A 19,358-nucleotide genomic window follows, 5' to 3' on the forward strand; every position below is an offset into this window, starting at 1 on the left:
GAAATTCTCAAATATCGTGTGTTTATCGGTGGTAACAGTGTTTCCTAGCCTCAGTGCAGTGGGCAGCTGGGTGGTGGTGCTCTTTTTCTCCATGGACTTTAGTGTCTCAAAACCTTTTGGAATTAGTGCTACAGGATGCAAATTTCTGTTTGAAAAAGCTAGCCTTAGCTTGACTAACTGACTGAGTATATTGGTTCTTGACTTCCCTGAAAAGTTGCTTATCGCAGAACGCCACAGGATGTTTTTGTGCTGGTCAAGCGCAGTCAAATCTGGAGTGAATCAAGGGCTATATCTTTTCTTAGTTCTCCATTTTTTGATTGGGGCATGCTTTTTAAATGGTGAGGAAAGCACTTTTTAAAAAGCAACCAGGCATCCTCTACTGATGGGATGAGGTCAATATCCTTTCAGGATACCCGGGCCAGGTCGATTAGAAAGGCCTGCCCGCTGAAGTGTTTTAGGGAGCGCTTGACAGTGATGAGGGGTGGTCGTTTGACCGCGGACCCATTACGCAAGCACGCAATGAAGCAGTGATTGCTGAGATCCTGGTTGAAGACAGCAGAGGTGTATTTAGAGGGCAAATTGGTCAGGATGATATCGAAGACGGTGCCCATGGCAGGGTAGCCTAGTGGTTAGAGCGTTGGACTAGTAACCGGAAGGTTGCAAGTTCAAACCCCCGAGCAAACCCCCGAGCTGACAAGGTACAAATCTGTCGTTCTGCCCCTGAACAGGCAGTTAACCCGCTGTTCCTAGGCCGCCATTGAAAATAAGAATTTGTTCTTAACGGATTTGCCTAGTTAAATAAAGGTAAAATAAATACAAAATATTTTTTTAGGGTTGTACCTGGTAGGTTCCTTGATAATTTGGGTGAGATTGAGGGCACCTATCTTAGATTGTAGGATGGCCGGGGTGTTAAGCATGTCCCAGTGTAGGTCACCTAACAATATGAACTCTGAAAATAGATGGGTGGGTAAGCAATTCACATATGGTGTCCAGGGCACAGCTGGGGGTTGAAAGGGGTCTATAACAAGTGGCAATGGTGAGACTTGTTTTTGGAAAGGTGGATTTTTAAAAGTAGAAGCTCGAATTGTTTGGGCACAGACCTAGATAGCCTGCAGAGTTCTGTCATACTATCTCTGCAGTAGATTGCAACTCCGCCCCCTTTGGCAGTTCAATCTTGTCGGAAAATGCTTTTGTTTATGTGAGATGTGACTGGCGAGAGGGTCTGATGGTTAAAGGTCCAATGTAGTTATCTCAATATCAAATCATTTCGGGGTAACAATTAAAATGGTAAAACATTTACAAAAATGTCTTCTTAGCAAAGAGCAATTTGTCAAAGAATTTTGCTAGGACTGTCTGGGATTGATCTGATTGGAGAGGGGAAAACTAGCTGTTATTGGCAGAGGTTTGGAACCCTTTTTCTTATTAGTTTATTAACTAATTGGTGATGTCACCAGGCAGGCCAAAATTTCAGGCGGTTTGTTCAAACAGCTCTTACACTAAAAGGGCATTTTCATTTTCACAGTAGTATTACACTCCTAGTGTGTAAATGTATATAAAACACAGGAACATCACTGGTCCATTGACTGTACTGAGCCTTTTTAAAGTGTTTCAGTGTAATCCAAACTGTGAAGGGAGGATTGCTAATGAGTGTTTTTCCCTGAGGGTATCTATCAATGAGAGTCAATTGTGTATCGGCCCCCTGCAAGAGGATCCCGGCCGAAGTGAAACGGTGGGGAACTGAACATATGGGAGAGCAAGAGCGTTGTGGCTAAAAACAGAGAAAAGCAGATTTCCCCTGCGTCAGCTTCTCGGAACGGGGTTTCTTTGGAAATGGCGTCAGACAAAAGACCCCCAGTGCTCTGGGCTGCAGCCCATCTCACAGTGCAATCTAGAAGACTGCTATGGGGCTAAGACTACCACGGGGCCCGGAGGAATGAGCCTGGAGCAGGTATATTCTGAAGAACAAGCTGTCTGGTCAGTTTTCATTTGCTGCTCTCCCTGCACAGCCTCTACTCTCTAGAAAGGAGAGAGTGCGGATTGGGGGCAGAGGTGTGAGGGGAGAATGTGAAAGGAATATAGCTCAGGATTCTGTCAATCTGTCTGATAAGAGAAGTGGTTGTTGGGCTCTTCTGTGTTAGCCGTCAACTCCGCGGGACTACAGAAGAGGGATAATTCGGGGGTAGTAGGGCAGGGACTGATCTGTGTGTGTTTCCAGGCTGTGGAGGAGCTGCTAGAGTCCCTGGACCTGGAGAAGAACAGCTATCACATGGGACTGAGCAGGGTGAGTACCACTACTACCACAGTAAAACCTCACACCTTGAATAAGTCACTTGTAAAACTACCTCTGTTCATATTATTATATTGTGTGCTAGGGGTTATAGAAACTCAAACTGTTGTTGCATACAGTAGATTCCCTTAATTTGTAGCTATAGATTCCTCCTTCCAGGTGTTTCTCCTTGAGGAATGTGTTTGTCACTGGGTGAACTGTCTGGAAAATGTTGGCTGCCCTGGAAGTCTCTTTACTGTGGAGGATGGATGTGAGCGCCATGCCTGCCTTCCAGCCTCACTGGGAGATGCACAATCATGTCTCCTTTGTATTCATTTCATTATGGAGTAGTTTCTGGCAGTTGATGGACTTGTTTAATCCCATCAGCTCGGAAGTGGCCCAAAGCCAACAAGAAAATCAGGAGAAACAACAGTGGGCGAAACAATGGCTCCTATGCTCCCAGATGCTGGTAATTTTAATGGGCCATATTACAACATTGGAGAGATGGTAATTGTTTTGTAGACCGCTGCAGTTGCCTTCGGGGTTTGAAGTTTATCTGGGCTCCGGAGTAGATTAACACCAAAATGGTGCTTCACAAAGCATTCCAACGGCGTCCTAGCAACAGCAGTGGTCCCAGCAGAATGCCAAATAACAGCAGCACCTTCTCATGACACTGGCCCACGCAACTCTCACTGTGGTAAACACTGTCACGACAGGAAGTCACATGGCTAACGAGATGGAGTCATATTTGATGTATCCATTTGGATCATAATATAACCCAGACGGCGGTTACAGGATGGACAAAGTACGGCTGACACTTCATTCTTTCCAGCACCCTCTGTGCAGAATGTTTCTAAGAGGGCAAAAGAGAAACATCAGTTTGATTTTAAAGCCAATTTCATGACATTGTACAGTATGTTCCCCTCTTCTCCATATCGGGCTAGATACTATATCTAAAGCGGAAATTGATTGTTAAATATACACTGCTCAAAAAAATAAAGGGAACACTTAAACAACACAATGTAACTCCAAGTCAATCACACTTCTGTGAAATCAAACTGTCCACTTAGGAAGCAACACTGATTGACAATAAATTTCACATGCTGTTGTGCAAATGGAATAGACCACAGGCGGATATTATAGGCAATTAGCAAGACAGCCCCAATAAAGGAGTGGTTCTGTAGGTGGTGACCAGACCACTTCTCAGTTCCTATGCTTCGGTCACTTTTGAATGCTGGCGGAGCTTTCACTCTAGTGGTAGCATGAGACGGAGTCTATAACCCACACAAGTGGCTCAGGTAGTGCAGCTCATCCAGGATGGGACATCAATGCGAGCTGTGGCAAGAAGGTTTGCTGTGTCTGTCAGCGTAGTGTCCAGAGCATGGAGGCGCTACCAGGAGTCAGGCCAGTACATCAGGAGACGTGGAGGAGGTCGTAGGAGGGCAACAACCCAGCAGCAGGAACGCTACCTCCGCCTTTCTGCAAGGAGGAGCAGGAGGGGCACTGCCAGAGCCCTGCAAAATGACCTCCAGCAGGCCACAAATGTGCATGTGTCTCCTCAAACAGTCAGAAACAGACTCCATGAGGGTGGTATGAGGGCCCGACGTCCACAGGTGGGGGTTATGCTTACAGCCCAACACCGTGCAGGACGTTTGGCATTTGCCAGAGAACACCAAGATTGGCAAATTCACCACTGGCGCCCTGTGCTCTTCACAGATGAAAGCAGGTTCACACTGAGCACATGTGACAGTCGTGACAGTCTGTGGAGAAAGTTCAGCTGCCTGCAACATCCTCCAGCATGACCAGTTTGGCGGTGGGTCAGTCATGGTGTGGGGCATTTCTTTGGGGAGCCGCACAGCCTAAATGTGCTCACCAGAGGTAGCCTGACTGCCATTAGGTACCGAGATGAGATCCTCAGACCCCTTGTGAGACCATATGCTGGTGCGGTTGGCCCTGGTTTCCTCCTAATGCAAGACAATCCTAGACCTCATGTGGTTGGAGTGTGTCAGCAGTTCCTGCAAGAGGAAGGCATTGATGCTATGGACTGGCCCGCACGTTCCCCAGACCTGAATCCAATTGAGCACATCTGGGACATCATGTCTCGCTCCATCCACCAATGCCACGTTGCACCACAGACTGTCCAGGAGTTGGCGGATGCTTTAGTCCAGGTCTGGGAGGAGATCCCTCAGGAGACCATCCGCCACCTCATCAGGAGCATGCCCAGGCGTTGTAGGGAGGTCATACAGGCACATGGAGGCCACACAAACTACTGAGCCTTATTTTGACTTGTTTTAAGGACATTACATCAAAGTTGGATCAGCCTGTAGTGTGGTTTTCCACTTTCATTTTGAGTGTGACTCCAAATTTGATTTGCATTGATAATTTTTGTGTGATTTTGTTGTCAGCACATTCAACTATGGAAAGAAAAAAGTATTTAATAAGAATATTTAATTCATTCAGATCTAGGATGTGTTATTTTAGTGGTCCCTTAATGTTTTTGAGCAGTGTAGTTCCATGTCCACAGCTAAAAACAAATGTCCCTTAATTTTCATTTCTAAAATCTGGTCACCTTACTTTATTTGTTTGGGTCAGTTCCAACTCCTGGTTCTTTCATGTATGTCAGGGAGGTTGGGTCATTAATGCTGGAGCCTGGCTATGGAGGCCTTGGATAGAGACGCCACTCCCATCAATATCTATCCTTCGCCTTAAGGAGCTGAATGACTGCCACCAGCCTTCACACTGCTTCACACAGCACTGGCATGATTATGTCTTTCTGTGTGTGTGAATGACAGGAGCATGTGATGTTCCTTTAAATCTGTTTCACCTCTGACCTAGCCAATAGGGACACAATGCTAACACTGTCAGAGATAACGACTTCATCATCCAATAGATTGCCTTCTCTCCTTTTCTTTAGACTACAAGGGATGGATTATCACCTTTCCAGTTAATGTCATCTATTTGTACAGTAGGTGCTGAAAAGGCAGATACTTTCTTGAGGTCAATTATGTGCCAAAATTGTTGGAATCCGCAGCGAAATTGAACAAACATGACTGTTTCCCTTCTGTTTGATGAACTAAAACGTGTGTACTTTCGTCCCCAGTTGTTCTTCAGAGCAGGGACCTTGGCAAAACTGGAGGAGCAGAGGGATGAGCAGACCAGACACAACCTCACCCTGTTCCAAGCAGCCTGCAGTGGATACCTGGCCAGACAGGCCTTCAAGAAGAGGGAGGTAGGCATGACTTCACCACGGCTTCACGGTCATCCAGTTAGCTGCTGCTTCTTGGAGTGTACCTGTCAGAGAAGAAAGTCAGGATTTAACGGTATAAACAGGGAAGGAGACAGAGCTGTACTTTGTATGTCAAGGCTATGACTGTGACTGTCCAATATCTATTTTATAGTTTGAAATCCAGGATTTATTTTCTATGATTTACATAAATAAATCATTTTGAGACAGAGAAAAAAATTGGGAGATATGGTTGCCTATTTTTGTTATATTTCACTTTGTCCTGCGTTGTTGGAGGTCGGAGCTAAAACAATGTCACTGTACCCTGTAATTAAATTTGCAACCCTGAACATGTGATTATTACACTCTCTAACTAATCTAATATGGCTTTAAGCTTTCTGAGAAACGGACATGCACGGCAATATCTTCCATAGTAGGTCTAGGGGAATTTAGTTTATTGCTTTAGCTATTTTTGTTATCACTGGATCTATTTAAGAGTTGTGCTAAAAAAATGTCTACAACATAAGCAGCGTTTGAGTAATGGGAATGTGGTGGAAATAGGAACCCGGGAAAACCCCAATGCTTCTCTCTTATGAAGTTCAGCGGTTGAGGCATGCTGAGGGGGAGGAGCGCTATTTAATCGGTTGGAAAGGGCAGGAAATCTGCACTGCGGAACTGTGTGATGGCTAACTGTAGCATTACTAAATCCATTAACACTGCTAGACTACTTTTTTTTCTGTTTTCTGAATGCCTTCTCTGTTTTCTCAATAGAAAGATAAGATTCAATTGATTTTTTCTTGTAAAATCTTTGTCTCTGAACTAAAGTTCAGGTTTTTGTGTGGTGAGATACCGTACTCAATTATGGATGATGGCTAAGGTTCTCTGATTTCATCTGGCTAAGAGTGGTTGTTTCATTTCAGTGTATCGACAGTTATTTCTATTCCAGTGGACAAATGGAAGTCTAAAGAGTTATTTGTTTGTGTAATTCTTGGTTTAGTGGTTCATTGTTCACCAGGTTTGGGCTCAATGTGAATTGAAGGATGTCAATTCAGGAAGTTAACTAAAATGACCATTCAATAATCAGAAATAAAAGGGCATTTATTGTCAATAACTTCTCAAACTGAAAAGTAGAAGCTATTTATGTAAAACATTTTTTACATTTTCAGTATTTTAAATTCAAATCACTTCCTGACTTGACTGCCTTCAATTCAAATTGAGCCCAACCCTGCTGTTCACTGGAAATGTTAGATACTTTTTTTTAGATAATGTACAGTTTGTCTGTTACATAATAAAGTCATAGATCTAGATGACCTATAAAACAATAAGGTTTTCATTTTGAAACCTCTAGTCAGTGTGATAATGATGATAGACCAGGCCATGTGCATTTCTCTGTTTTCCCTGAAAATCACCTGAATGGCAAATATATGCAGTAGTTATTCCAAATGCACCAGCCCTAGACCAGTGTAATTGGAGGAATGCTGTGAAGTGCTATATTACTGAGTTCTCTCACCCTCCCTCCCTTCTCCCTCCCTCCCACTCCAGCAGGAAGATGAACTAAGTGTGTCTCTATCCAGAGGCCTGTCTTATAATAATGATTGTATAGTAAAACCCACTAGGGCTCTCGCTCCGTCTTCCCCGTTCATGAAATATGATTAGGCTTCCATGATTCCACTTTCACTGTATGACGTATCCGTTCTTAACATATGTGCCGTGGTTAGATGAAATACACTGAGGATGTTAGGAATGTGTTCTATAGCAACGGAGATGAGCACCACTTCTTAGGTCACACACGTCTGAATCCATATGGTTGTAGTTCAGAAATGTCAGGCTGGCAAATATACTTCAACACATGGTGGTTGATGCCATAGAATGTCCTGTAACTGTTGATAGATTAATCATGGCTTTTTGAAGTCGTCCCAGCGTGACTTCATTACAAATACAGTACATATCATCCGTTTGAGAAGCAACCATTTCTCTTTGAACGCATTTGCCTCTCTCTTTCTCCCCTCTCCCTCGTAGTGGAGGGGGGCATATGGAAAACAGGATGTTTTCTTTAGAAACACACACAGCCCCGTGCTCCCCTGTGTGTTTCTTTCCTGACGTATACCTTTGGGAGCCGGGGGGAATTGAACAGAGCAGCCGATGGGCTTCTTAATTCATCTCTTGTTTTTAGTCCGGGAGCACGGTGCTGAGTGGAAGCAGGTGGCGTGGGCAGGTGCTTCTCCTACACAGTAAAGTAGCGCTCAGTCTTCACACGCACAGCGCACGCATGCATGCACACCACACACACACACACACTCACGCACAGGCATACCCACACCTCGGGCAAGGAGAAAGACACAACAAACCAAAGTTATTACCCTGCAAATAACATCTAGCCCGAGATGATTGTCTGAATCTTGGTCCAGGATTCACATCCTCTCTCCAGACTGATGTACAGTAGAGACAGACAGGCCCTGTCAATATGAATAGCCTTTTGTTTATTCTCGTCTTGCAAGTGGCCTAATCTTCTGTTTGCTTTATTCATTATGGTCTAAACATCACAAATGAGTCCTGTTGAATGTGTCTGTCTCAGATTTGCTGAATGTAGCATTGTGTTTCGGCTTTCATGGTATGACAAATCCTAATTGGCCATAGAAGCTGCCTTCGGTGGGGAATGCTGAGAATATTGTGTTTCTCTAATTGGGGTTTGCCATAATCTGCCACTACTAGTGATGCTTCGGCAGAAGCCACACTGAAATTGTGTAAAAACTTGTTATCGGCTGCCAAGATGTATTGATTTAATTAATCAAAATAGCTTCCAGCCTTGGGACATGCTCTGTTGTAGCAACCCTCCAGAGAAGGCTGACTGACGAGGACTGGTTGGTTAGTCGATGCTGCAAAACAATTGTTCAATAATAGTGAAGACATCAGAAACTATGAAATAAAACATTTGGAGTAATGTAGTAACCAAAAAATTGTTAAATATATTTTCTTTGTGATTCTACGAAGTAGCCACCCTTTGCCTTGATGACAGCTTTGCACATTCTTGGCATTCTCTCAACCAGCTTCATGAGGTAGTCACCTGGAATGCATTTCAATTAACAGCTGTGCCTTGTTAATTTGCAGAATTTATTTCCTTCTTAATGTGTTTGAGCTCAGTTGTGCTGTGATAAGGTAGGGGTGGATAACCAAATAGGGCTAAAGACCAAGTCCATATTATTGCAAGAACAGCTCAAATGTACAAAAATAAATGAACTTTGAAAGTGTCTACAAGTGCAGTCGCAAAAACCACCAAGCACTATGATGAAACTGGACCCAGAGTTACCTCTGCTGCAAAGGATAAGTTTATTAGAGTTAACTGTACCTCAGATTGCAGCCCAAATAAATGCTTCACAGAGTTCAAGTAACACACATCAACATCAACTGTTCAGAGGAGTCTGCGTCAATCAGGCCTTCATGGTCGAATGCTGCAAAGGAGCCACTACTAAAGAACACCAATAATAAGAAGAGACTTGCTTGGGTCAAGAAACATGACATAAGACCGGTGGAAATCTGTCCTTTGGTCTGATCTCCAAATTCAAGATTTTTGGTTGCCACCGTGTCTTTATGAGATGCAGAGCAGGTGAACGGATGATCTCTGCATGTGTGGTTCCCGCCGTGAAGCATGGAGGAGGTGTTTTGGTGTGGGGGTGCTTTGCTGGTGACACTGATTTTATTTAGAATTCAAGGCAAACTTGAATTCAACATGGATACCACAGCATCCTGCAGTAATACGCCATCCCATCTGGTTTGGGCTAGTGGGACTAACATTTGTTTTTCAACAGAACAATGACCCACAACACACCTCCAGGCTGTGTAAGGTCTATTTGACCTCCACAATCACCCGACCTCAACCCAATTGAGATGACTACATGATTCCATATGTGTTATTTCATAGTTTTGATGTCTTCACTATTATTATACAATGTAGAAAATAATAAAAAATAAAGAAAAACCCTTGAATGAGTAGGTGTGTCCAAACTTTTAACTGGTAAAAGTGCATGTGGGGTTTAGCGAGAACTAGAGTAAATCACAGTGGAGTTTAGACTGATAATACTAATCTGATGAGATATTATTTCTCTAGTTATCCACTCAACACACAACTATTTCTGTACTCTGTAGGCCTAGTAGAGAGAGCTCTGCACTGCACTATGCTTCCACTCTCAGCCCATACAGTCCAGTACAATCACACCCACTCTTTCTCTCTGTGTGCTGGGCAGACCCATGACCTGGCCATCCGCTGCATCCAGAAGAACATCAAGAAGAATAAAGGAGTGAAGGGCTGGCCCTGGTGGAAGCTGTTTACCACTGTACGGCCCCTCATTGAGGTGCAGCTCACAGAGGAACAGATCAGAGGAAAATGCGTGAGTATCTCTGTCTGTTCTGGACACGTTAGACTGTTTAGCCACCCAACCTCACACCCACTGCAAATCTGCTTCTCATATCTAAAGTAAGGGTTTGCATGTTTGAAATGGGTGTTTGCTTACCCACAACCATGAGTCGACTCCGTATGTCAGCTGGGAGTGTTGAATATCTCTCGTGTTGCATAGGATTCCAACATGGCTACCTCAGCTGTTTCTACGGTCTCTTTCCCATTCTCATAATGTTCCTTTTGCTGTATGTTCTCTTCCAGGAGGAGATCCAGCATCTGAAGGGAAAGCTGGAGAAGACGGAGAAAGAGAGAAACGAAGTGAGATTGAACAGTGATCAACTGGAGAGCAGGGTGAGTCTCCTGGGGCCTTCTATGTCCTGCATTCTGGAAAAGAGTGTTTGCTGCAGAAGTGGTAGACAGTAGCTCAGTCATACTGGCTTTATTCACCAGAAGCTCTGTCAGGTTATTAGCTCAAACAGTCCACCGTTGTTCATTGTTTGACTCCGTCTGTGATAAGAAAAGTAGTCTGAGGATTTCACTCTCAGGCTTCGTAGGAAGCCTTTTGATGGTGAGTTTGTCGAGGGCTTCTGTGACTGAAGATAGGCCGGGCCATGGGGCATACGCATTGACTGCTGTGTGTTCCTCCAGATCTCAGAGTTGTCAGCAGAGCTTGCAGACGAGAGGAACGCCGGAGAGTCTGCTTCCCAGCTGCTGGAGACCGAGACGTCTGAGAGACTGAGACTGGAGAAAGACCTGAAGGACCTGCAGGTATAGACGGACACATGCACTGACTCACTCTTGAGTAGTTGTACTTACACTAGTCCATTTTGGTTGTCAGTGAGCCTAAGTAATAGGACATGTAAGATGGAGCATGGAAATAATATTTCGTAGCGGGAATATTGAATATTCTGTCTACCTTAGGCTACGTTTGACTTAATGAAGAAGCAGATTGAGTATATGGAGATGGAGGTGATGGAGGCTCGTCTCCTCAGAACAGCAGAGCTCAATGAGGACGTGGACGATGATGACGATTCAGGTGAGGTCTGATGCCTATAGACTATCCACACAAAACCCACTGTATGCATGGCAAATATTCGGTTGTAATTATGGTTGGGGAAAGGTAATGCATTTGACTACTTGTAAAAGAGGATACTCACATATTACATAGTAAAGGTTAGGTTGTAAATCTCATTATGATCATTGTTGTTTTTTCAGAGGCAAACAGACACAGTTTAGAAAGTGGCCCGTGGTATTTAATAGTTCCAAGCTGGTAATATGAAGGCTGTTGTGTGACTCATCACTAGTACAATATCCGAGACTACATACAGTAGGATAATTGGGTCAAAAGTTGCATAGTGACATGTTGTCCATGAATTGGCCCGTCTTCTATGGATTTACGGGTGTGGGATTAAAATACCCACTGTCAGGCCTTAGTCCTCTCTCTCTCTCGTTGTCTCTGATCCCCTTCTGCAGTTAGCGAGGCGTCATGCTGTGAGTGTATTGTCCTTGAGTCTCTCTGCCCCCTAAATCAAGGCGCTCGAGTACCCAGCCCCTACATCCTCAAGAATAAAGCCAGAGTTTGAAGGTTTCAGATAAATGAGAAAATAATCTTGTGGATCAGAGCCGGTGGCTCCTGGAAGCTGTCATTATTCTTTAAATATGCAAATGTCTGTTAGAGCCTCTCAAACATCTGATAAATGAACCTGGACACTCCTCTAGTCTCCACTGCTCTAGTGTAGATAAGCTCTGACAGCCACTGCTGTGGGCCCAGGTAGAATGCTCTATGCCATATTAGGTTCTGCGTCTCCACTAAACCCTTACAGATTCTATCGTCTGTTTTAATGGTGTCCGGTCAGTTTTTAAATGTATCTACTGGTAGTTGTTGAACTTTGAATGTCATCTTACCTAGAGACGATATCTTGAGGGATATTCTTGTTCCCTTGAAGCTTTTTCCACTTATATTGTGAAGTCATGATGAAAAGTTTGTCTGTCATTGGCAACATGTGTATGTGAGACACACAGCAGCTCTTTCTATATCCTAATGATCCTCCACTGCATTGAGCCTTGTTCAGTCAGCCGGTCCAGCATCAGAGGATCGGTCACTCCAAATGTCACATGGTCTGTCTCGGTCACTCCCTGACCCTATGTACTGTCACTGGTCTGTACCACAGGAGGAGAGTGGCGTCTGAAGTACGAACGAGGCATCCGGGAGACTGAGTTCACCAAGAAGAGACTTCAGCAGGAGTTTGACGACATGCTAGAGACTGAGCAGCAGAGTAAAAGACCTCTGGAGAGGAAGGTATGGCCTGTTACACTCATTCTGGCCTTATCATGTATTACTCTGGTGCACGTATTCACCGGAGTTATGTTCAAATGCATCATAACATTCATACTTGGTGTGTGTGGTGTGTGTGTAGCTGACAGACCTGCAGGCGGACAACGATGAAGTGCAGCGCTCTGTGCAGCAGCTGAAGAAGAAGTGTAACAGACTGACGGCTGAGCTGCAGGACACCAAGCTGCACCTGGAGGGCCAGCAGAGCCGCAACCACGACCTGGAGAAGAAACAGAGGAAGTATGCACACGCACCCACTCACAATTGCAGATACACGCGCACACGCAGCCGTCATTCAACAGCACTTGTTTTAGAATAATGACGATAGAAATGTTTTTAGTGAAAAGTGAGGAACCTGCTTCTTTTGTCTCCTGAAACGTCCTCACGTACATTAGCAGACCTATCCAGGAGACTAATAAATATTTTTTCATTTGAACAGAGAATAGAGACGGGCTGTAATCTGTGTAATTACATTAGCTGAGAAAGTGAGTCAGACTTTTAGCACTTGAGAGGTTTGTGCTGTGGCAGAATGTGATCTCTCCCTTGGGGCTAATTGAAGATGCTCTGTGGGAGTAATCATTTTCAGCTGTGCAAAGCCGAGGACCGCTTCTCTTAGAGAAGAAAAGAGAGAATTAAGGGACCTGACAGTTCAGAACACTTCACAATGCAGTTGAACACTCTTAAGTGTTGCTGCCCCAGACATTTGAATAGAACATTATGGTCATGATTAGAATGCTTTTGTAAATTAACAGCTAACTGTTAACATTTTAAAGCTGAGTGCTTATAATGAGTCTAGAATGGAGGCTGTACTGTTAGTAATAGTCCTCAGTGGGATGAGAGGAGGTGAAATGCTTCCTCTTATTGCAGTGAATTGAGTTCTAAATGATTTAACTCAACAAATGGGCCTGCTTAAATATTTTAACTTAGACTGAAAGTGTTGTTGCTTGCGTCATCAAATCTTCTACTTCATTCAGAGCATCCAACAATCTATTGGATGAAAATTATCTGTAATATTTATACTTTTTCTGTAAGACCAAACTCAGTGGAGAGTGAAGGAGAGGTCTGTATGAAGGCCTGTCAGTAGTGTCACGTGTGTGTTGCAGGTTTGACTTTGAGCAGAGCCAGGCCCAGGACGAAGTGCTGAGAGAGAGGACACAGAGAGAGAAGCTGGGCCGGGAGAGAGACATGATGACAGGGGAGCTGTTAAGTCTGTGCCAGCAGCTGCAGGTACAGTACAACCTGGACACAGATGACAGATCATAATGTAATTGTTCCCCCTGGGGAGTCCATGTCCTCTGAATGTCTGGCCTAGTCCAAGAGTCCTCTGAGTGCACATGTCTCTGTGCTGCCCCCTGCCTGCAGGACAAGGACATGGAGCTGTGTGCCATCCAGCTGAAGGTGGAGCATCTGGAGGCAGAGCTAAAGGACCTGTCGTCCCAGGAGTCCAAGGATGAGTCTTCATTGTCCAAGACCAAGAAGACGTTCCGCGACCTGGAAGCCAAGGTCAAAGACCAGGAGGAGGAGCTGGATGAGCAGGCCGGGACCATCCAGATGCTGGAGCAGGTGAAGGAGGTGAAGAGGGGAAGAATACAGAGCCTATATAGGAGTTGCCTGTCTAGAACTGTCTATTTGTGTGTGTGTGTGTGTCAGGCCAAGCTACGTCTGGAGATGGGGATGGTGAGTCTGCGGCAGACCCACTCTAAAGACATCGATGGCAAGGATGAGGAGGTGGAGGAGATCAGGCAGTCCTGCAGTAAGAAGGTAAGAGGGATGTACATATGACTGAGGTATTTTCCACATCAGGCCTATTTGTGATTTTATCACCTATCCATAAATTCCCCACTTTAGAGTAACAACATGCCAACCCATGTCACGTATACAGCAAACAGCTCTGACCGGCACTTCAACAAACACACATTAAATGTGTAGGCATTCATGTGTCAAATGAACTGAAGTCATGGCATGACAACCAGATCTGGTAATGGCTGTCTACTTGACATGTTGTTTGGAACGTTTTGACTACATACGTCTGTAATGACACATTTGCAGGGAACTTCTTCTACGCAGTCATTTCACATTGACAGTCCAACATATAGTGCCACATGTAGTATGACATTGATATGGCCCTCTGACTTTAGACCTATGAGGAAAACATGTGGTGTGGTAGATGTTGGTCAGCCTGTCCCAATGAATGTGTAGTTCCTGTCTGGAGTCTACTGACCTTCCTCCTGTTTTATCTTGTCGGTCTGTCCATCCTACAGATGAAGCAGATGGAAGTCCAGCTGGAGGAGGAGTATGATGACAAGCAGAAAGTCCTGCGTGAGAGGAGAGAGCTGGAGGCCAAGCTGCTGTCTGCCCAGGACCAGGTACACTGTCACTGACCACTGTGTGTGTGTGTGTGTGCGCGCGTCACACATGGGTTCAAATGTTGTCACATGGGATGGATATAATGTTTCCGCCTCTACTCTCTGTTCTATTGGTGAATGTACAATCACTGGAAAACAAACTGGACGCGATCCGTTCGAGAGTATCCTATCAATGGGACCTGAAGAACTGTAATATCTATGCTTCACAGAGTCGTGGCTGAACAAGGACATGGTTAATATAAATCTAGCTAGTTTTTCTATGCATCAGCAGGACAGAACAGCAGTCTTGTAAACTTCGGGGCGCGTGTGTGTCTCTTTGTTAACCACAGTTGGTGCGCGATCTCTAATATTAAGAAAGTTTCCAGGTTCTGCTCGCCTGAGAATAATTCATGATAAACTGTAGACCATACTATTTAGCCAGTTTTCATCTATATTTGTATTCGCTGTCTACTTACCACCACAAACAGATGCTGGCAGTAAGGACATCTATACAGTTTATAGTGGCTGGGGACTTTAATGCAGGGAAACTGACATCCATTTTACCTCATTTCTACCAGCTTGTCACCTGTGCAACTACAGGGGAAAAAAACCTCTAGATCACCTTTACTCCACACACAGAAATGCATACCAAGCTCTCCCTCACCCTCCATTTGGCAAATCTGACTATAACTCTATCCTCATGATTCCTGCTTACAAGCAAAAACTTAAACAGAAAGTACCAGTGATGCGCTCAATTTGGAAGTCATGCGATGAAGCTACAACACTGTTTTGCTAGCACAGACTGGAATATGTTCCGGGATTCATCCCATAGCATTGAGGAGTTTACTACATCAGTCACCGGCTTCATTAATCAGTGCGTTGATGACTTCGTCCCCACAGTGACCGCATGTACATATCCCAACCAGGAGCCATCGATTACAGGCAACATCTGCACTGAGCAAAAAGATAGAGCTGTTGCTTTCAAGGAGCGGGACACTAACCTGGATGCCTATAAGAAATCTCACTACGTACTCCGACGTAGCAAAGTGTCAATATAGGACGAAGATCAAAACCTACTACACGGGATCTGATGCTCGTAGCATGTGACAGGGCTTGCAAACTATCACGGATTACAAAGGGAAACCCAGCCATGAGTGCCCAGTGACACGAGTCTACTAGATGAGCTAAATGGCTTCTATGCTTGCTTCGAGGCAAGCAACACTGAACAACACGTGAGATGCTGTTCCGGACGACTGAACTTTTTGGTCCAAAATTTGTTTTACCAACCAAAAATAGTTTTTCACCATAATTACACCCAAAACATACAAAATAAACAGATGAGCATGTTTTGTTTTTCTGAAACAAGAAATGTATTACTAGTAATAATTAAAGGGTTGTGTTGCTTCTACAACTGAAAATCAAGGATCAACAAAATGCCTACCCTGCCACAAAAGGCAGACCGAGCCCACCCCATTCCCATCGACGGGGCTGTAGTCGAGCAGGTTGAAAGCTTGGTGTCCACATCACCAACAAACTATCATGGTCCAAATACACCCCGACAGTCGTGAAGAGGGCCAATCTTCCTGCCATCCAGGACCTCTATACCAGGCGGTGTCAGAGGAAGGCCCAGACTGTTTTCTCTGCTACTGCATGGCAAGCGGTACCAATGCACCAAGTCTGGAATCAACAGGACCCTGAACAGCTTCTACCCCCAAGCCATGAGACTTCTAAACAAGAAGGCTATTTAGCTAGTCAAATGGTTACCCAGACTACCTGCGTTGACTCCTTGTGGCACTAACTCTTGCACTGATTCTATGCACACACACTGGACTGTATATACACACACACACACTTTCACATATGCTGTTGCTACTGTCTCTATCCTGTTGCCTAGTCACTTCACACCTACCTATTTGTACAGTACATAGCTATCTCAATTACCTCGTACCCCTGGACATCGTCTCGATACTGGTACTCCCTGTATATAGACATGTTATTTTCTAGCCATGTTATTTTTATTAGTTATTCAGTGTATTAATTCTTTGTCACTTTCAATTTATATGTATTTGTATCTTAACTTTAATTCTGCATTGTTGGAAATGGACCTGTAAGTAAGCATTTCACTGTTAGTCTACACCGGTTGTTTACGAAGCATGTGACAAATAACATTTGATTTGAAATGCATTTCAATTCGATTATTTATTTAAATACTTGTTTTCTGTGTATTTGAGTTTTCAAGTAATATGGCCTGAATCAGCTACTTCTATTGAAATTATTTTCAAATAATTTCCTATAAAAATATTATTTAAAATACCAAAGAGACCTGGGTTCAAATGCATGGGAATATTAAAATATTTGTATTTGAAAATACAGTTGTCTATTTAAAAAATATATATATTTCCACATTTCTTTGAAAGAAATTGAAATGCCCTAAATAGTATTTGAACCCAGGTCTGATGTGCAGTGTGTTTTTTAGCGTGTGTGAATATGTGCCCTCCACTTTAACCTTGATGTAGTCTGGGAATAGTGATTATTATGTTCAACACAACAAGAGCTACCTCTGGATCTTGTATTGGGCTCTGATAGTTTGCTGTGAGGTGGGAGCTCATGGTGAACACTGAGCTGCACAGTAGTTACTGTTTAGGTGTTCTACTCTAGGTGGGCTGCAGGGACGTGGAGACCGAGAAGAGGCTGAGGAAGGACCTGAAACGCACCAAGGTGCTGCTGGCTGACACCCAGATCATGCTGGACCACCTGAAGAACAACGCCCTCAGTAAGAGAGAGACCGCCCAGCTCAAAAACCAGGTACACCACCCTACATTACACTACATGGCCCATCTTATTATCATCATGTCGATGCTGTACTTTAGTGACATTCTGACAGCTTTACTACTACAAATAATCCTGTCAAAATGTATTGCGCTTGCTCTCCTGATCAAGGACACGGTGTTTTCCGATTTCTGAAGATCTTGATTTAGCTTTTCACCTTGACCTTGTAATCCTCTCTTCCTCCTCCTGCTATATCTCCCTTCACAGCTGGAGGAGTCAGAGTTCACGTGTGCGGTGGCGGTGAAGTCTCGCAAGGGCATGGAGATAGAGATCGAGGACCTGCACATCCAGATGGAGGAAGTGGTCAAAGTCAAGATGTCGGTGAGTGAGAGATCCTTCCATTGCCACGCTCTCTTTGAGAGGACTCCCAACCATTATAGCTGCCTAATGCCTACTGTGAACTGCACACAGGGTATGGAGTAAGACCACATCAGTGTGCTGTATTTCCATTTCATTTGAAAGGAAAATGCCACTCAAAATCTATTTGTCTGTGTGTCTCAGCCAAGTATTTATTGTGTAGAGACAGAGTGGAGGTTCAAATATGTCATCTCTGCAACACTACAATACCAAATTACCATGTGTAATTACAGCATTTCACCACTTTTTTGACGACACAACAAAACCAAACCACAGTGTTAGAAACAGCAGGAGAACCTGTTGCATTTTTTACTCCCTCTTTTACACACAGCAGACTATTTTAATATTGTGTAAAAACACTGCCATGAATATGTTCACATCTCCCCGCCATCATGGAACATTGAAATGCTAAGTCTTTTTTTTCTGGAAATGTTGCATTTCTCGGTTATGTGCTAATGAATGAATGAACTTTGTTTATATTTTTGAGTCTTTAATGTGTTCCATAATCGCCTCCCCAGGAGAGTGCTCTCTGTGATTTAGAGGAAATTACAGTCCTCTGGGGAGGGCTGTGTAGTCTGAGCTGCTGATTGGTGTGTTTATGGCTATGAAAGGTCTTCTAAATGTGTCTAGTTTGGAAAGGCATACTGAGAGGCTGGGTGTGTAGTGGGCAGTAATATTTATCATGTGTATGATATACAGTATATTATATATATATAATTGTCTATCAAAGACATATTTAATTAGCATTGCACAGCGAATGGAGTCTCATACAAGGCATACAGTTACAAAGCATTAACAAGCACTACAAACTATACTTCTAGGCATATAGATCCTGAGGTTAACTTATAAGACAAAACATGAACAAAGAAATGCCTACAAAGCCAGAGGCCTAGAAGCCTAAGAAATGACAATTGATCATACAACCTTCCTCCATGGACTGGATACAGGATAAGAGAGGGAACAAAGGCATTTAATTCCATTTATAACATCTGAAGGTGTAACCTTTCAACCCAACATCAACCACCATTGACCAATCAAACGATACCAAGTTTACAGTATCCTAAACATTCGCAGGCCTGATCTCCACAGGGTGTCACAGCATTTAAAGACTTGTGTGAGGGATGAGACCAGTGTAAATAAGACAGATTTCCTGAGAAGACAATACAAATGATTTGCATAATGGAGTAATTCAGAGTTCACCCTGCACAGATACAAAGATCATACAGGTTGATATCCATTAGATGGCCATTCCACACTGCTTGAGTCTAGGACTGGCCAGCTGATGACCATTCAATACTGCTTGGGTCTAGGGCTGACCAGCTGATGGTCATTGATTACTGTCACTGGCTGAAAAACAGCTTGCGATTAGGTGGTCAATTTTGCCTGTCTCTCTCTCTCGCTTAGCTTGAGGAGCAGGTGTCACGTCTGCAGAGGGAGAAGAATGACCTGCAGTCTCGTATGGAGGAGGACCAGGAGGACATGAATGAGCTGATGAAGAAACACAAGGCTGCCGTCTCCCAGGTAACCCTGCTCCCAACACCCACACAGCCTATTTTCTATAGACCTGTCCTCTAACTATGGTACATACATCCCTCTCAGCTACACAGCCTCAG

At 44.0% G+C, this 19,358-nt stretch overlaps 1 protein-coding gene across 1 annotated transcript in view; it reads left to right on the plus strand.

Annotated features, from left to right (window-relative positions):
• Positions 1–19,358, plus strand: part of LOC115105774 (unconventional myosin-XVIIIa-like) — a 113,215-nt gene that overhangs the window by 68,026 nt on the left and 25,831 nt on the right. The window contains exons 20-34 of the mRNA XM_029628146.2: positions 2,216–2,281; positions 5,367–5,495; positions 9,731–9,874; positions 10,144–10,233; positions 10,531–10,650; positions 10,804–10,918; positions 12,054–12,181; positions 12,300–12,454; positions 13,318–13,441; positions 13,577–13,777; positions 13,865–13,975; positions 14,476–14,580; positions 17,218–17,364; positions 17,596–17,709; positions 19,150–19,266. Of these exons, the coding sequence (XP_029484006.2) occupies positions 2,216–2,281; positions 5,367–5,495; positions 9,731–9,874; positions 10,144–10,233; positions 10,531–10,650; positions 10,804–10,918; positions 12,054–12,181; positions 12,300–12,454; positions 13,318–13,441; positions 13,577–13,777; positions 13,865–13,975; positions 14,476–14,580; positions 17,218–17,364; positions 17,596–17,709; positions 19,150–19,266 (1,866 nt within the window). The remainder of the gene's footprint in view (positions 1–2,215; positions 2,282–5,366; positions 5,496–9,730; positions 9,875–10,143; positions 10,234–10,530; positions 10,651–10,803; positions 10,919–12,053; positions 12,182–12,299; positions 12,455–13,317; positions 13,442–13,576; positions 13,778–13,864; positions 13,976–14,475; positions 14,581–17,217; positions 17,365–17,595; positions 17,710–19,149; positions 19,267–19,358) is intronic.

This window comes from Oncorhynchus nerka, linkage group LG22, assembly GCF_034236695.1.
Source record: "Oncorhynchus nerka isolate Pitt River linkage group LG22, Oner_Uvic_2.0, whole genome shotgun sequence".
NCBI lineage: Eukaryota > Metazoa > Chordata > Actinopteri > Salmoniformes > Salmonidae > Oncorhynchus > Oncorhynchus nerka.